General features: G+C 38.7%; 1 protein-coding gene across 2 annotated transcripts; it reads left to right on the top strand.

The window, feature by feature from the left end:
- Window positions 1-7710: 7710 nt before the first annotated feature.
- Window positions 7711-19120, top strand: LOC146480089 (carbohydrate sulfotransferase 11-like). Of its 2 annotated transcripts, none has more exons than XM_085110172.1 (2): window positions 7711-8018; window positions 11648-19120. In XM_085110172.1, exons 1-2 carry the CDS (start codon window positions 7887-7889, stop codon window positions 12467-12469), a joined length of 954 nt encoding a protein of 317 aa, XP_084966298.1. In that variant the 5' UTR covers window positions 7711-7886; the 3' UTR covers window positions 12470-19120. The 2 variants fall into 2 exon arrangements, with proteins under 2 accessions (XP_084966298.1, XP_084966299.1); XM_085110173.1 differs by having other exon boundaries at window positions 7917-8023.

The raw sequence follows: 19120 nt of genomic DNA on the forward strand, positions 1-19120 counted from the left end.
AACAGCAGCATCTTAAAGGGAACCTCCACTCCGACAAGAAATTGACGGTAAATTGTCGGAAATGGTGTCTAAATTCTAAATTTTAGTTTAAAATCAAGTGTGCTAAAATCGCCTATTTTCGATTTTAAATTTCCCGGGCGCCGCCATTTTGGATTTCATGACGTCATACGATTGCTGTTATTGTCAGTAAGCAGAAGGTCTTTTGTGTGAAACATTTGTGCAGCCGTATTAAGTCATAAAATCCAAAATGGTGGCACCCGGGAAAATTAAAATGAAAAATAGGCGATAATCAAATTCTGTTTTGTCCGACACAGAAAAATTATTTCCATGTTTTTCAACGAAATTTTGAAATTAAGTCGTATTTTCAACAATTTAACGTTAATTTATTTCAAGAGTGGAGGTTTCCTTTAACTTTTCCATTCTGCCAGTTCCAAAGCAACTCTGTTTCTCGGACTCGATTTTCTCGGGATAGTGAGTGAGTGAGTGAGTAGAGTTACCAGCTGACGAAAATTCTCCTTGGTAAAAAATATCCTTCGTGATGTTGTTGCGAATTTATGTAAAGCAGAAACTGAAGAGTACAGAACCAACCATTTCTTAAGGGTAACAATTTGTTCCTTGAGCGTGCCAGATAAATCGATTATGGATAGAACTGGGCATAAAAGGTTAAGTTCACTTCACACCAACCAGCCGGAGTAAGTGCAAAAGTTAAAGAAGTTGTTGCGGATTATTTTACAAGAAAGCAAGAAATCCTATTTTAGACGAGCTGGTGTCGAAGAATGTTAAAGTCGAGGCCAGTGTACCGGAGCCAGAAATTGCGAAGGCAAGATTTTCAGAACGGAATTCATGTTTTCAACTTGATATAACAGTAACGCTAATAAATGCAAGTTTGTGGTTTGTTTTTCAGTGCATGTGGGTGTGCTGCCAGGGAATATTAACGTAATATACTCCTAGGGGATTTTCAACTCTCAAATATCCCCCTATTCCTCAAAGACGACACCAATTTTTCAGATAGTGGTAAATTAGCCGGTTGTATTCGATATAATAAGCCTGAAAGAACAGAGAAAAACGAGCCATTCGAAAAATATAAGAACTAACACCTACACGATGACTTTTCTGCCTCAAGCAGAGGGCTGTTTGACCTCGCAACTGGTTTGCATAGTGCATATCATGGGACATGTTAAAAACGTCAAATTCCACTATGGTCCTATATACATTATAACTACTGACTTTTTAGTCTCATATAACCCTTAAGAAAAAAAACAGCGCGGTAAATATTTAATGAATTATTCAAACGTGATAGTCAATATCACATAATGTTGATGTGAATCAATCTTTTCACGCATCGTGGACACAAACAACCTTCATAGTTTTAGTTGCGGCGAATTTCTCCAAGATTTCAAACAATAAATCAGCGAATTACTTATCCGAAATGGACGAAGAAACTCCCAGAAATCGCGTCGTGGTTCTAGGAATCGATAACAGTGAATGGAGTGAGAGAGCCTTTGACTGTAAGTAACGAACCTATTTTCAGTTTCTCTATACATCTTCTTGTTATTTGCTAAATTCGTTGTATTGAGTTATTCTTATATTGCAATCCTCTGAATTGTTGGCCGATGGTCAGTCGCTTTTACTATTACACTTGCCGATCTGTATTATCACAGCTGGAATCAGAGGGATTTTGTAGCCAAGTCAAGAAAATGGTCTTGAATATAGATATCTTGTATTTGAAGTGAAAATTGACATTGCAAATTTTCCTGACGAGTAAGAAATTTTACAAGCACACTATGTCTAAAGACAGTGCTTTTTTAACTGAAGGTTCTGGCAAACACCTTGCAGGAAAGAATAAAACTATGGAGGATACCGTGAAAATATTCAACGTCTGTATTAAGCCACAAATTGAAATGATACATTGGCAATTTTATGGTTTGCCTGGGAAGTCGGCTTCACAACTTTCGTTGAGCTACCCTGCTTGATGAAGTTAAAGTGAATTTTAATGAGGTAAAGTGAAATGTGTTCAAATTAGAAATTTAGCATTCGGCCAAAGAAAGGAGTTTTAGTTTTTAAAGGTTTTTAAATTTTTTAAACGTGGTAAAGAATAGTGCAGCGATATTGTTCCAACTCCATGTACCGTTCTAAAGTTATATGCAGACAAATATCGGGATAAATTTGTGTATTTAACAGTAGACGATTTTTTAATCGTGGCATAACGTCACTGAAACGTGGTGATTTGCGTTTAGTTTTATTGGTATAGACAACCGTGAACTGAGACAAGACTTCAGCCTTTCTACAGGTCCCTGGAAAAGGGCTGGAATAAAGGTTCAAAACAATGGACACATTGGGGATTTTTTTAGGGGGGGGGGGGGGGTTCTGACTCATTGAGATCACTGCGTCTATCTATTAACAGATCCATTAAATTTTTAAACCTTTTTGTACTGATTTAGTGTTACTATCTTTTCATGGCAGATAACAGCGTATGTTAAAGTAGCATTGTCATGAAATTTTGCTCTAGTCAGTTGGTCAAAGCGGCTGAAATATTCGACAAAACTGCGTTTAGCGAATTCGCTAAGGAAGAGCAATCTATAACAGTGTTTTAATGATTTCTTCAAAATACATAGAAAGGACTTGAAATAAAAAGGCTTTTCCAACCTCGTTCCAAGAACTATTTCCTTGTAAATTGGGAGGGGCGGGAAATTTACAACGCAAAAGCCCTGGGAACGAGGTTGAAGTTATCACGTTGCAATCTATCTCACATCCGCAGCCAGAGATGAACAACACTTGTTTCAGTACATTAATAGGGTAACTGTTAACAAAACTGAATAATTTTTTTAAAATATTTCTATCCATACAAATATGTCTATTGACTATTTATAGCGACGCTTAAAATAGGTGACATTGCTCCCTTCAACGTTTGGCTGTTCTCTACTTGTCATGGTACATGGTACTTTGATTTTATAATTACAAGCGCTAATCATCTGAACAATGAGTTAATTACATTGTTTAATGTTTGACATTTTTTAATAATATATAATTTTTTATTGCAATGGTTTTCTTACAATAAGGTTTCTTACAATATTACATTACAGTACTGACATAAATTTTAACAATAATATTTGACAAATTTCCCACTGGATGAAAGTCACAGTTCATTTCTGTTGCGCGTAATGCACACTACAAGCAATCTCTTATTACTCCCAGGGATAGACGTTTGATCGTACGTGACAATCACCTTCCTCAAGGGGACGCGACGCGCGGTTTTCGCGCACTCTCGCGTGTTTATCGCGCGCTGTACTAGCCGTGAGAGAAGTGAGAGAGCAGTCGCAATGGAAATCACGATCAAACCTCGGAAAACGGACCGCATCTTGCATTTGATGAAATTTGACCTAAACTTGACTGAAGTGAGACTTAGAAATGAGGCCTATTTATAAATTAACGGATTGTGCGCTAAAATCTCCTCGTGAAGTATTGCTTAATAACAAATACAAATCACTATATTTTCACAAATCAACTTGAAAAAGCTACCACATCAGTTTGTATAAAGCCAGTCTCCCCCATCCCTCTCCCACTTTCAAGGTTTTGTTTTCTCCTCATATTAGCGCTGATGCAAAACGGTGAAAAATTTAGTCTGCGTGAATGGTTTGGCGGACACCCTTGAAGCGTTCAAAAGAATCTTTCTGGTACGGTTTCCCTATGGCCGGGAATTTCAATTTCCTCGGACACACCTTATTGGCGATTGCTCGAATTTGTAATCAGTCTTATTATGGAATATACTTTCTCGTTGCTGGTTACTTGTAAAATGTTCACCGTGAACAAGATCGTGTGGTCGCTGTTCATTGTGTTGAGCCACTTCATCCTCCAGTAATATCTGGTAGGTAAGATAATCGTTCGTTATCAAGAACGAAAGAAGAAAGCAGACTGGTGTTGTCAAAATCCAAAACCTTGACAAGAGCGCTCGTTTTCACGCGATAAACCTCCAAAGAACTTCCATAAGATTCTTAATCTCGAGTTAACAGCAGTTCTTTTTGTATCATATTCTTTTCTCTGGCGTGAGAGTGAACAACACAGTTTAACAAACGTTCACAAGTCAAATGCGAGTTTACCGATTCTAAAAGCTCGTTGAGGAAGTTGGCGAGATGTTTTGTCGACAAACAGCTTGCCACATGTCGTTATCATATTTACACACAAGGTGAGCTCACTCAATTTGCCAATAAGAATTTTGGGACTTAAGTTTGTCGTGTGAACGCTCTTCCACGTATATGATGCACGTCAGAATGTGTGATTGTAGAACTGAAAAGGCTACTATACACGCGATTCAATCACTGTGGACCCGGTAGGACCTCACTCAGCGAATTTGTTACCGAGAGATCGACCTCATCGCTGTGGATTCCTCTGTTCTTAGGTTGCGTGGTTGGGTATGGGGGGTGGGTGGGTGGGGGGCTGCTGTTTTGTCTGATGAGGTTGGGAGTCAGTATGGGCGACTGCCAATGGTGCCTTTCACAAGCTTAAATCAAAACTCGTTTTCATATCAATATCTGAATAGAGCCGTGAAAATTCATGTGTGTACCATTTAAAGCCCTCGATATAAAGTATACTGTAAATTCAAAGCATTAATTGTATCCCCAAAAATAGGTGCTTTTTCCAGTTACAAAAATGCCGGAGATGAGTAATTACAGGGTAGTTTTCCTTGCAGTCTCAACAGCCCTATCAAAGCTTATTAGGAGTGGTACAAAGCGTGTGCATTGTTTTTAAACCGGTTAGACAGGATTTAGTGAAATCATTGGGGGGAAGGAGCTTCTCAATACAGTTTCTTCCGTGGTGCTCTGTCCAGGGGTTCAACCCGTTACCTTTTCACATGCCAACTTTTAACGAAATGGCATAAAAACGAAAAACTGTATCCCTATCTTATACTTCCAAGGTAAACAAAAGACAGAAAAATGTCCTCTTCGTGACTGGCAACCTTTCGTCAATAATATTTTGCCACCCTTTCGCGTACTACGGGGGTGAAAAAAGCACCTCTTTTAGGAGGAGCCTCCCAATACAGCCTACTTTAGGGAGTCCCCCCTCCCCCCCTCCCCAAACTCCGCCGGGGCTCTAGAATAGGGCGTGCACATGTGGAACCTTGTCGAACAGACGAGGGCAGGAAGTTTTCTTTTCCTCCAAAAACGTTTACACTAGAAAGAGCAATTCTTATTGCGCAATGGGCCAAGGAAAATGTTGAATGATCTCTAACCGTGTATTAATCGCTTTACAATTTACGTAAATTCTCGTTACGCCGCTGTTCATTCACCGCAAAATAATAGAATTTGTTTTGCGTTGGTACGGAACGCACGCGATCTTCGAGCAGTTCACTGGCTTTGCAGAGTAAAGTTACTTTTAAGATCTTTACTATTTTGTGATAGGTGCTATGGCCTCCCCTTAGTGGAAGGAACACTTGGACAATCATCAGAAGAAGATAAAAGACGTTGAGAATAAATACGAAAGGAAAGCAAAAGAAAACAAAGTGAGTTCGTTTGAATCCATTGTGAGTTAAACCATTCACTACCCAGTCTTGACTGTAACGATGCTTCAGTAAGAATTGATACGGGACAATAACGAACGCCCAAATAAACTAAATACCTCCAGAATTACTAATTTTCTTTCTTGTTTTCCCAAGTTGTTTCAGGCCTTGTTAAAGGGACATATGTGTAAGCTAGCACAACTTTATCTGTTTTTCTTTAACGTCTGTTTTTCCTTCTGTCTTTTCCCTCCCCACTTTCTCTCTGTAATATATATTTTTTGTACTCTTGTTAATTTTACTTCTTTGTAACGTGTGTGGTGGTGAAATAAACAACCAAACAAAACAAACAGTTGTGAACCTTCTCGGGGCCATACAAAAAGCCCGTGTTTCGGTCCTTATCGTTTCATCGGCCATCTTTTCAAAACTTCGTCTAGATCATTTTAATACAGGTAATAAGACTCCCCGAATATCTTAGCAGGCTTTTTTGCCACTCTCGAAGAATGTCGTCCTTCGGAAGTCAAAACTAACGCGTTAAGTTCCTCCGTGTCGCGAACTTGAATTGAGGTTACATCGCAGTCCAGTACTTTACAAATTTAAGTTGGAATGAGGCTATTATTATGCCTTCAAAACAGATATTTCGCCGAGACAAACTTCAAGTTGGCTACTTTTAATCAACAACAAATTGCAAGTTTTCCATCCATTTGGAACGATAGAATATTTAAAAACACGAGAGCGGCGAGACAAAGTGTTGTTCTAAGTTTCTATTTGAATACTCACTTCCATATCACCCATTCTCTCCCCAGCTTCCCCTGAAAATCTCTGTGGTCGTATATTCCTCGGCTGGTGTTGCCAAGAGGCAAAGCGAGAGCACGCGTCACTAGTGGTTGTGGGAAGCCGCGGCGCTGGCGTATTTCGGCGTACTGTCCTGGGTAGTGTGAGTAGCTACGTTGTGCATCATGCGCATGTACCGGTGTTAGTCTGCCCCAAGCCCCACGGCCACCACAAGAAAGAAAGTCCAGATTGAATCCCGTCGCCTGAGATGAAAATGGAATGAATTTGCAAGTTTTTTTGTTCTTTGCTTCTGTTTGTTTGTGTATTTCTTTATCGCTTTATAATGTGCATAAGGGGAAGACATTTCAGTTACAAATCTTTGCCTGTGAAATAACGTTATTTCATCGTTTAATATCACGCAATATTTGTGAGTCCATGGCGGGGTTTTGTGACATGTTGTGACGTTTTGGCGACGACTTCAAATTATTTAATGGTTGCTCTTTAGATTTACGTGAATATTTGTGAAGTTAAAAAATCTCCGAATTCAAGTACCGGCAAAGCAGTTGCTGAAAATGAAAACTGTGAAGAGGAAATCGAAAAAAACTACCTTATTAGTAGCGAGTAGCGAAATATACTCTTGGGAAAGAACGACAAGTTTTAGTTTGTTGTGTGTGCCACAAAATTGATAAGCTATACCCTGACAAGTCCCCTCATTCAAAACAGTCAGGCAGTTACCAAGGAAAATCAGTTCAGGTCAGTTGTCCTTCGCTAACACGAAAACAAAAAACTTTTTCCCTTTCTTTTCGTTTATGCCATGGTTAACCAATCAAGGAACACTTAGTTACTCGTTACATACGAGCAAAATGATAAATAAATAAATAAATAATAAATAAATAAATAAATTATATAACAGTAAAATGCCTGTTATTTATTAACCAGGCTTAAAACATTAACATCATTACATTTCTTTTAATGTGCATATGTCACCCATCGACATTCTGAAATCCTAGCAGTATACAGGACGTTTGTCCCATGAACCTGTAGTTTAATGGCCTTAGCTCCCACGAGTCTCCTGTAGCTCAGTGGTAGAGCATACGAACAAGTAATCGGAAAGTCTAGATTCCACTTCTGTTGGGAGAAGTTGGTGTGATATTTTTTACCAGTTTGCCTGTGACACTGACTGAAACACAACGTCTGTCAAGATGTAAGGATCTATAACGTTGTATGTCCATAATTGCCATATTTTTAAAGGTAATTTATACAGCTATATACCGCGTGCACTTTAAAGACCAATTTGACCGGCTTCAATCCCTCTGCCTTAAATATCAACGAAACTGGCGTATACCACTTGTGATCTTACCTACAAATTTGAACACGTCAAACCTCAATGGGATAATAAGAGTAACTGATTAAACTGCATTTTGATAATATTTTCGCTAAAGGCCTCGATCCTTCCCTGCGCGTTGCCTGATCAATATTCAGACAATTAAGAAATTGTTTTAACGCTTGCTCGATCAACCAGACAAGTCCTTTGTACATCTGGGGGTACAAAAGCCTATCAACGCTTGTCGAAAACGATTTTCGTCCATCTCTATCCTTTGCTTGGTGATTTATTAGCGAAATGAGGATCAAATGTTTTCGTAATCTTTCAGCATTCCGTTGCTACCTCGGAATGTTTGGAGTCATTCTTATTTCCGCGGTTGGCTTAATGCTATTGACAAACAGAGATGGTGAACCTGACCTCAACAGCAAGGTAAGGTCAGTTTTATTTTGATAGAAAAAAGTAATAATCAAAATAACATTTAGGTGGAACTCACTGAGCTGAAAGTAGCTGTTGTCTTCTTGACGGAACCTGGGTTTAGCAAAGACTGCAGAGAAAGTTTTCTGCGGTTGATTTCAATGAGTCTTCACACCCTTGAAGGGCCACCTTGATTTGTCATGCCAGACTAAGTTCCTCTAAACGTATTAGTCCACAAAACTCAGCGTTCTGATGTACATGACGACTTAAACGTATCTAAATATAAGAAACAGCTAGGTGATTCCGACGGAAAATAGAGAAACATGTTTCAAAATGTTGTCAAGTCAGAGCAACTACTGTATCTACATTGCTTTAATCCAGGACATAAAACAGACTGATTCCGTAATACGGACCTCACGAGCTATGAAACTCGTCAAATCTTGCTTGTTCCAAGACTACAATAACTAATAATGACTTTGTTAGGAATATATTTTTTTACAAGGATTCTTTTCGTTATTTAAATGTCCCGAAACTCTTTGTTTCAACAGCCCATAGGCTTCTGCTTGGCAGAGGTGACGTAAGCGATTTCGTCTCTATTTTTGTCAAGTTTTGTAACTCGCTCTGGCATAAACTTGGATATTGAGGGGCTGTTCAATCCATTTCCGTATGACTGAGAATGTTAAAACTGTAAAAAGAAACTAACAGACATGTACGAAAAAGGTAATTTATGTCGAATACAGTTAAGAAAAAAATTGAGTGCCCAAACTGACAATTTACATATGCAAACTTGAAGCAACTTAAATGTCAACAAAACTGCACGCATGAAATGGTTAGTACAATGGATGACGTTTGTCGCTGACAAAATCTGTGATATATTTATAACTCAGCTAAGTTTGCAAAAGTGATTTTGCTATAACTGGATTGAAAGCATTGATTTATACACGGTATACTACAATAGAGAAGCAGTTTTTCAGAGCTGATATGGCAGTGTTGTTACTCACGATCAGGGCGGCATATAGTGCGCCAAAAATATGGTTTGAGAATTTTTGTTGCTCTGAAATTTAAATGTATAATTAACACATCGTGCTAATATTCAGCTGTAGTTGCACAAAACAGTTTTTGTTCAACAGAATTCGTTAAACAGAATGTTGATTTTGCAGGTTGCGTTTGTGCCTTGTGCCTTTCATTTGTAACATTCCCTGCTGCAACTTTTAACGGTTGTATGAAAAGTTGGTTTTTATTTCGTACAGTCAATCAGAAAGCTATAAGAGTATGCAATGGGTTGTATTCACAAAAACATCCCGGTGTTGTTCGCGGCCTCCACACTTTCCCGCTGAAAGCCGAGCACGTTGCGACCAGGGCCAGGTTGTTCCAATGCCGATTAACCCTAATCCACGATTAAAAATTAACCGAGGTTTTCATCTCGCTCAGTAAAGATGACTTTAAAAGCTCATTCAGTTTAAGCTAATGGTAAAGGAAAGTAAAGGGACAAAAATCTTATAGACAAATCCTTACGGGTTAGAAAATATACTCGAATCAAAGTTCGCGTTAACCCAGGATTAGCTTAATCGCGCTTTGATCAACTGGGCCCAGGCGTGCGTTTCTCAAAACTCCCGAGAACTTTTCGGGCCCGAAAACATTTCGGGGCGCTTTTCGAGTGTTTTTCTCGGGTCCCGAGAAGTGTTTCTCAAAACACCCGAAAGTGTCCCGAATTGCCTCCCGATATTTTCGGGAATCTTTTCGTGTTAGAGCTGGAAAGATGATTTTAGTACACGGTATTTTTTATAGTACAATTTTAATTTTTTCTAGTTAAAAACTTTAACTGTATTTGTAAAATAAATTTACGTGTAAATGCTGTTCCTAAAAACAGATTTCAGCGCAGATACTACTGAGCTAACTGGTTCACAACGTGAAGACTGTTTGGTTTCTATTTTAATCTTGACCTTTCAAATTCACCGTTGTTGCAGTTCGTCAATGTTTCCATATATCTGTCAAACCGTCAAGACTTGTCAAAGTTTCCATGATACTATTGGCTACACGTTTGAATGAACTGAAAACGTTGCTCGCATATCCCCCCAAAATAACAACAAGTCAAGGGATGTTTTGGTTTTGAGCAAGTTTTAGCGTCCTCGGACACCGCATTACCATGAACTCGAAATTTCGAGGTGGAGGCTGATAATAATATAAGAAATAAGTTGTACTGCAAGAAAATGGCTTATCACATTTGCGGCAGCTTAGCGTTGTCCGATGAAAGTTTTCCATATAATCAGACAAGGTGGGTATCTTTCATGTTTTTTTAGGTGTTGTTTTTGATTTTCTTTTACGAAGTTGCGGTACAACCTGTTTGGCGAATACTTTTTCTTCATTACCTGAGGATGAAATGATAAATTAAGAGATACCTAAGTCTAGATATAAGTCCCTCAGGATAAATTTCAGTAGCCTGTGTCTTTTAAGCTAGCGCTTACTTACCATGCACCATGGATGCATGCACAAACAGGGAGTGGTAATAACTGTTTGAGTGAGGCCTTCGGTTGCGGTTCGTGATTAAAGCGATCGAGATGTTTTAAGTCAACGCAAAACTTAGGCCAACGTTGTCCACTGTATGAAGACTTATATCCTTAGTGAAAGCTTTCTATTTTACAATAAAATAAGCTTAAGTTGAGCTTTAATAATTCTTAAAGCACGAAATCGAGTGCCATGAATAAGTTACAGTTTTCGCAATCTCGGCGAGTAAATAGGACAATTTCAGTTTGAAAACATTTGACTACATTTGACGGTTTTGAAGTTGAGCTTCTTCTCAACCGATTTACGTTAAAAGAGACAGAATTAATTGTCCGTTATACACTTAAAATATAAAATTTAACCACACTATCAAACTCGGCAATATGCGAACCGCTGAGGAAACTATCAAACTTTCTTTATTTGGTCCATAATCTCTCAAAAATCAAGGTTTTTAAGTACGAATTTCACTTCTTTTGCCTTGTCGGTCGTCATTCTTTGAAAGTTCAACTGAAAATACCTGATTTGTAAGAGTTACCTTCGTAAATTTACTTTCTATACGAAGTTCTTGCGCGCACTAACGCATGTAAAGCTGTGAGATTTTCAGAAATTTTCTCTTGGTTTTTAAACATTGTTAGCTTGAGTCTAGCCCAGTATCTGTCAATTAACTCAAACTCTCGTTTTGGATAACTTGTTCCTTGATAATAGTAACGCAATACAACCATTTAACTGAAAAAAGCATTCTCGAAAACGCATTTCGGGAGCTTTCTAGCACCCGAAAATTATCGGGGAAAATTACGTGACTTTTCTCGGGCCCGAAAATTTCGTGCGCTTTGAGAAACACCAGAAAGCGTTTTCGGGAGCTTTACGGGGAGCTTTTCGGGCCCGAAAAGTTCTCGGGAGTTTTGAGAAACGCGCGCCAGGGCTTTAGCCATTATCGCAAAGTCCATTTTCGTGGAACTTCGTCAGATCGCTCGTCGGTCACTCTTTCGGCGCATAAGGCGACTCAGTTGAGGCAAGTCTAACATTATGCCGGCTTAGTACTATAGATCTGGAGCATCAAGCATAACGTCGGCATGATGATATAATTTTGTGACGAAACAATTTTTTTCTAATCGCATTGTTCATCTCACCATCATTTGCAGATTCAAGACGAATTCGACAGCGAAATGATTTCCGTGCAGAATGTCAGAGCAAAACAGTTGAAAGAATATTGCGCCAAACATGCTAAAGATTCCAGCGAAAAAGATCTGGACTTATCGCACATTATTGTATTGGAGAACTACAAGCTCGTCTACTGTCCAATTCCCAAGGTAGCTAGTACCGTTTGGAAGAAATTACTGTTAAACGCAGAGGGTCACAACATCACGGGTTTGATTCACCGCGACGGTCACGACAAAACAAATTATCTGGGGCAATATTCCTTGGAGGAACGTAAGAAAATACTCAAGAAGTACACAAAGTTCATGTTCGTCAGGAATCCTTTCGAGCGGCTCCTGTCAGCATACAAAGATTGCTTTCGGGGAAAATGGAAGCGGAACGATTCTTGGTGGAAACAGTTTCGCTACGGCATAAGAGAGTTTCTGGTGGAAAATGGAAATCCTCGAATCAAGCCCAACGCAGATAATACGACCTTTGCGGAATTTCTAAGATACCTGGCTGTTAAATGGAAGCAGAGTGGTAGCGCTGACTTCAACGAGCACTGGCGCCCACAGTTTAGTCAATGTCATCCATGCGACATGCAATACGATTTTACTGGCCATTATGAAACACTGCATGATGACGCGCTGTTCTTGTTAAGAAAGACAAAGCTGCAGGACAAAGTGGCCTTCCCAGAGTGGAAAGCAACATACACAAGCGTACGAATGCGCAATTATTATTCCGGAGTGTCGCGGCTAAGATTATCGCAACTCAAAAAAATTTACAAGCAGGACATCGAGGCGTTTGGTTATACCTATAAACCATGATTTGGAAGATTGGAGACCAAATCACCATATTATCATTTGTTTTGTTGTTGTTTAGTTCCGTTGATAAAAATGCAATCACCCACCAGTTTTCCTCCTGGATAGGAAGAACCTTTTTTGAATTTTTTTTGGCTGTCATTAAAATTTTCACGAGGATAACATTGTGTTATGTGGGTGAATCGTGTATCAACTTAATTCCCAGGGTCCTCAAGGGAGGAAGAGAGAGGACCTGGAAACGAAGTTGTCTTGAAACCCAATGAAACACCAAACTCAAACTCTAACATTTTTTATGCAATTTTTCAATAATACGACTCGTGGAAACAACGTAATTGATATCATTAACAAATATGGAGCAATGTCTTTACAGTTATTAGCTTTATTTACACAGCGCGCTCATTTGCAATTACAGTGGAACCCGTTAATACGACCACCTTCGGGTCGTTAAATGTGGGGAGTGGTCGTAATAACAGGGTGGTCGGATTAAAGAGGTTGTAACACTAATGGAATGAATGGACTTTCAATTCTTTCGGGGCACAAAAAAGTGGACGTAAGGCAAGGTTCCACCGTACGTTCACTAGAGTAAGAACTGTTGAAGCCTTGTTCTTTAAAAAGAATTGCAACTCTAACTTACTCTCAAAATTTGATTTCTTTCATTGCAAACCTTCCTGCGCTAATTTAATTGTGTTCAACAAGTTTACAACTGTCACTTTCTCGTGCGTTTTTCTTTATTTCGAGGTGTTTGGAAACGTCGTTGGCCGATTAATACCAATATCTGTACGGGCTGACAACAAATGATGACTTCCGTTTGCTGCGCCTTGCTGATAAAGCAAGCATTGAAACTGTAGAATTTTTAAAGCACAATTTTGCCTCTTCTGTAATCCTTTTTGCTTTGTTTTTAAATTCCGAAAATATTTCCGAAAAGGTGAAATGTGATCTTGCAGGACAACAACAACAACAACAGAAACAATTAATTTAAAAAAGATCCAGTCCTCTATTCAATGAGATTTTTCTTTTACGAAAATATATCAACAACTCAAGATTCGCGTTTCACCAAGGCTCCAAAACCCTGGAAAAATAATTTAAAACTCCACCTTTTTCATCAGTTTCTCGTTATCATTGAACCCACGATGAAACACTCACATTCGTTGTTGATACGTTCAGCTTCTCATTAAACCCAGTTTTCTGAATTTATCTTTCAAGGTACTACAATTATTGAAGTACATTCAGGTTGTGGCTATGTGTAATGATACTGTTCAGACTTTTGTATTTAAATTGTACATAAATCGCTGAGTTTACTGAGGCTCTTTCATGAACTATTTAGTGTATTAATCCAAGATCTCTGTCCGCCATCTTGGATTTCACCGGCTGGGAGACCCTGGGGACAAGGTTGGTTAGACCAGGACAAATGATAAAAGAAGCAGAGACCGATACAACGTAGATTTACGGTTAAAGGTTACTATATTTCGGCTGGCCAAACCAGCCTTCTTCAGGTACAATGAAAATTTACATTGGGACAAACCCTTATATAGCTGACAAATATTTGCACAATAGCGGAACTACGTTAAACTAAATTGATTGAAAGTACATGTATAAAATATGAAGCAAATGAAATAATAATAACAAAAAATAAAAAAATAATAAAAGGATAAAAGCTAGTAAATTTCTTCGCGAATATTGAAGCCATGTGGAAAAAGTGTTCCAATGTAAATTTTCATTGTACCTGAAGAAGGCTGGTTTGGCCCGCCGAAATATAGTAACCTTTAAACCGTAATTCTACGTTGTATCGGTCTCTGCTTCTTTTATCATTTGTATTTGTTAAGCCGATCAGATCAACAATTGATCCAACGTATACCAGCAGGATTATCGTCCACGGTTGTTGCTTGGACTTGACTCAGACCAGGACCGCCTCTTCTGGTAATTTGACATTAATAACACGAGAACCCCAAAAACAGCTGCGAGCAAACCGAACGTTATTATGTCGGAGGTTTGTCCTGGGAACATCTTGCCGAAGGGTGACGTCACATTCGATTGAACACCAAGGGCAAGGTTGAAAAATAAGGTAGCTCCTGGAAGACTGTTATTACGGAACTTGAGCAATAATGACGGCGACGGCAACGAGAACGTCAAAAAACAACAAGGATTCGTCAGCAAAAACAATCCACCGTGCTGAAAAAGATGGCGACTAGTACATTTACCCATAATGCTCATATGAAACGATTCATTGAAGAATAAAACTCACACCGCCTTCCTGAAAACGGCAAACATAAACGCGGTACAAAGGTTTCGTCTCGTACGGGAATGAAAGTCCTGCTGGTATCATTGAAACACCCTGCACTGACCAGTGATGAATTTCAAGAAGGAGACGGTTTCGTTTCTGCTAGTGGTTTCATAACAAAGGGGATAATTTCAACTTTCGGGGTGTCCGCGTCAAAAATGCTAGAACTGCCTATTGCTACAACTTCATATCTCACAAACAACAAAATACCGCCTTTTTGGCATCACTCTTTGTCTGGAACCGGAAGCATGGTCACGCAAAATAATCATTTACGGCCTGCTTTGAATTATGCCTTGAAAATGATTAGAAACAATTTTGCCCAGTTACCCAATTGCCTCCAATAAGACTGATAAACAGCTATTTTCAGCTGGTTGAACTGCGTACCATTGGCTTATTATACTAGTAATAATCAGATTAGGGAGTGCATTCGATGTCACCAGGCTAGGCTGTTTCTCCTTTGTCAAGTTGGTGACGATGTCATCCGCCCCTGCAAAATCTGTGGGAGATGCCAGATACGCATCCCAAGATCCATTCATTCAATCAACATTGTCCCAGCGGTCTTTGTGCGTCGAACTCGGCAGGAGCTGATTCGAACAATTACTATTTAGGACTACATTAGTTGAAATTTCAATGATCCCACCCACTCACCGTTTTCCACCCTGTGGCCATTTCACACCCCCACTACAGGTACTAAACATCGTTTTATTGACGAAAGGGGTGGAAATAAAAGTCGTCTACATTTTTGTCAATTCTTTACCCAGCCAGGGGCTAAATCATTCCTTACGGTGACTAAATAGGCCAATAAAAACCAAATTTTCAGGGGCAGCAATGTAGCCAATACTTATACAAATTAACAAGAAACGTTTGTATTTAAGTTATTTCGGGAAATCTCTCCCAAATTTATTGTAAATAAGAAATTGACTTGTATCAACTAATTGAGACATTTCACGACCATTGCTGTGAAAATAATTCACATTTTATTGTGCAATAGCGCCAGGTTTCAGTTCCTAGCCCGGAGTAAGGGTTGTACTGAAGAAACCTGAAAAGGTGGAATAACTTTCAATCGTCTTTTATTTCTTTGCATTTTTGCTATATTCGGCAAGCCCTCGAGCTGTACTTAAATGCGTATAGTTGCACTTTTTAAGAACGCTTTCATTCGTCTGAAAATTCTGTGAAATTCCGGAAAAACAAAAATCACAGACGGGACGTGATTTGAGATCATCTCCTTACTTTCTAGAACATTCGGTGTTTACCCAAACACAACTCGCTAATTTCCCCGTCAATTAATTTGTTCGAAAATAAACTTCGACTAAGCCTGGCTGTTCATCGCCTTTTTTTTTGGCCAAAGTTTGAAAATATTCCAAATTTTTGTAAAAGATCAAAAAGAACCGGGCTAATTAGAGCACATTTATCAATCTGCTATTGCTCTTCTTCAGGGAAGTATCGGCTGGTATTCATTACCGTTACCTAAAATAATCCCCTAATAGTATTTCTTACATATACTGTGATAACACCGATACGAGAGCAGAAGTTTTTTACCTATATAAAGGAACCGCCTGCGACTGGTTTATCTCCTCGCATTATGAGAAAATGGAATTAAATATTAAAGCAAGGGCGAGCTGGCTAGCCAGGGCAAGCGTTTATTGCGGTAGCGTGAAGTTCGCCCTCCTTCAAGCAAGGTTTTACCGCCACTTACATGACCATACTTTCCTCTTGTATGAGAATCCGATATAAATTATTGTTCGTGAAGATCTTTTCTGAACTGTTTAAAATAAAATCTGTAAACTGAAGAAATTTGACACTAAACACCCAGATCAGACTAGAGTGACAAAATTTGTCGGTCTTGATATGATACCTTAGCATTTTGTCTTTTCGATCAAACACCGAGTTTTTTGTATCGGCTTGTTCATTTTATTGGAATGTTTCATCTTCTCTCTTTCTTTTAATGCTGACTCGATCAGTCCTGAGTGGACCCAGGAAGAACCTTCGTGAATCACAACAACTTTTATCATCAGACAGCTTTTAACAATGATAACTTCAGTGCTTTGGCCAAAGTTCATTGCGCTTTATAAATGGTCTTGAAATCAGTAGACCCCAAAGTAAATGTATATGTTTAATAAATGATAACAATGAATACGTGGACCTCCGTTTGCTTTCTTTTCAACACTTCCCATTAACTCTGTTTTTCTAATACAGGACTAATTGAATGGCTAATGTTAAAATGCCAATCAGTAAAGATGAATTTCAGTTTACCTGCATTGACATGCATAAAGTGGATTTTTTAATTTTTCTCCCACCAATCATAATCCTTTTTCTTGAAGATTCCTGAGATTGGTCAAAAAGCATCACGTGACGGCGAGATCACCCGATGATATTGCCCAATATTTTCCAGTTTTAAAGGGGCATAGTCACGCGCAGAGTACCCTGCTGGGCCGTTAAATAAGTTTGAAAAGTTAAGCCTAAATTTTTTAAAGTTGTCTCGAAGATCAGAAAAACATTATTTGAAAACTTCAAGATAAGTGCTGTTTGAACAGATGAGGACAGAACATTCATGTTAATTCAGTAATGCTGAAAATCTGAAAATCATATCAACATTATACGCGCGTAGCTTACAGCAAAATAAAAAAAAAAGCATTTTTAAAAGCATCAAGCAAAACAAACAGGAATTAAAAAACATTCAGGAATACTTGCCGTTGGAAATTCTGTTCCTCGAAGCTCAAAGTTTCCTTGAGCTTTACTCTTGGGAAACTGTTGGCTTCCTTGACGGAAAAAATACTACAGCAACTAAGGGCCGTTTAGACCATTTAAGATAATCAATAGGTCACAGTCTCTGTTTGTGAGATGGTGGTAATTTTACATAAGGGGAATTTAAATGTGTATTTTAGGCCTTTTTTGCATTTTTCTGTTTGCTTTTTTTTACAGTCGTGAATATTTCAATATTCGTTTCGACGAGAAGGATAAAATTGGTTTAGACCGCGGTAATGTTAAACTCCGTCCAGGAACTTCGTTTAAATATTAAAACCGGTAGACAAACAAAAGCGAATATTTTCGCGCAGAAAAATTAGTGCATCCCCGTCAAACGGCTAACCCGTTTTTCCCGCGCGCCTCTGTGTTAGCTGAACCTCCTCCTATTTCAAGCATAAATTAAATGACTGAAGTTTGTACCCTTTTTATTCAGAACGAAAGGTAAAGCATACCCTTATTCAAACTAATAGGGTAAACAAATAAGGAAAGACTGGTAATCTATTACTTGGAATGTACGACTCCCATACAAAGCTTCCCCTATTTGTTCAAGAGAAAAAGACAAAACCTGTATGTTTCAGACTTGAAAACCAAACAAACTATATTGCACACCTTAATGGTCAAAGAAGAAGTTCTTGTCCACCAAACTTAAAGGAGCCGCAAGACGGAGCGGGATAGAGTGTGACAGTTTTCCTTCTGGATCACTGTCTTAATACTTTGACCTACTTAATTATTCTAGTCGAAATATTCAGTTGGCCGTTGCTTACTATTCTTGGATTGCTGTTCCCCACTCCAGAAACTGTAAGAAGACATCGTGCCGTCGATTAAGTGCATGTTCGTTATTTTCTCTGGGTAGCGTAGTTCTTGCTAAATAGTTTTCAACTAAAAGAATATTTTTCCTATACAACTGACTGCCGCGCCGAGAAATGTACTTATTCATTCACTCAAGCGATCCCATGATCCCTCACTCGTACCAGTCTCCTCGTTGTTTCTGAGTGGGGATTAGCGTGGCTGTTACACCTTTTCACAACATACTGATAACCTTACGCTCTGATTGGTGGAAAACTGTTTCTATAGCACTACAAACACCCAAACATTTCCTATGGGCTTTCTGCCAACGGAAATACAAGACATGCTTAGTATCATTTGTTGAGGTTTGAGGGAACACGAAACAAATATCAATTGAAACCCATATGTGTATAATATACATTCAAAAGACCGTGGAAACTGTTGCTCATTTCTAAAATGTAACTTTTTAAATGTCTCACGAAATGATGGTTGAGATGAAATTCAATACAGACAGTACAGGGAAAATGTTGTTCGTTCCACTTACAATAGAGTAAGGTCAAATAAATATTTTAACAAAAAAACAACATTTGATTAATGTGACACTGATGTCCCACTGATGCTAGGTTGGTGCTATATTTCTGTCCTACGGGTCAAAAATCAACTGATCCGTTTTTGATTTTGCATCCTGAACACAAAAAAATTAAATCACCACTAAGATAATACTGCTCAATAATCTTTCCCTTTGGCAAAACAGACACAAAGCCACGTTGTACAGCAACATAAGCAGCACGACAGGAAATCCAGCTAAGACGTTTCACTTGAAGGGTCACACTAAGGACATCATTCAT

The sequence above is a fragment of the Pavona decussata genome, unplaced genomic scaffold (genome assembly GCF_977016875.1).
Source record: "Pavona decussata unplaced genomic scaffold, jaPavDecu1.1 SCAFFOLD_56, whole genome shotgun sequence".
NCBI lineage: Eukaryota > Metazoa > Cnidaria > Anthozoa > Scleractinia > Agariciidae > Pavona > Pavona decussata.

What these genes read in the sequence shown, in the direction of transcription:
- LOC146480089 (XM_085110172.1), top strand. Translation starts at nt 7,887, where the DNA reads ATGAGGATCAAATGTTTTCGTAATCTTTCAGCATTCCGTTGCTACCTC. An exon ending in AACCTGACCTCAACAGCAAG is followed by an intron (nt 8,019 to 11,647) that starts GTAAGGTCAGTT and finishes CATCATTTGCAG; the next exon opens with ATTCAAGACGAATTCGACAG.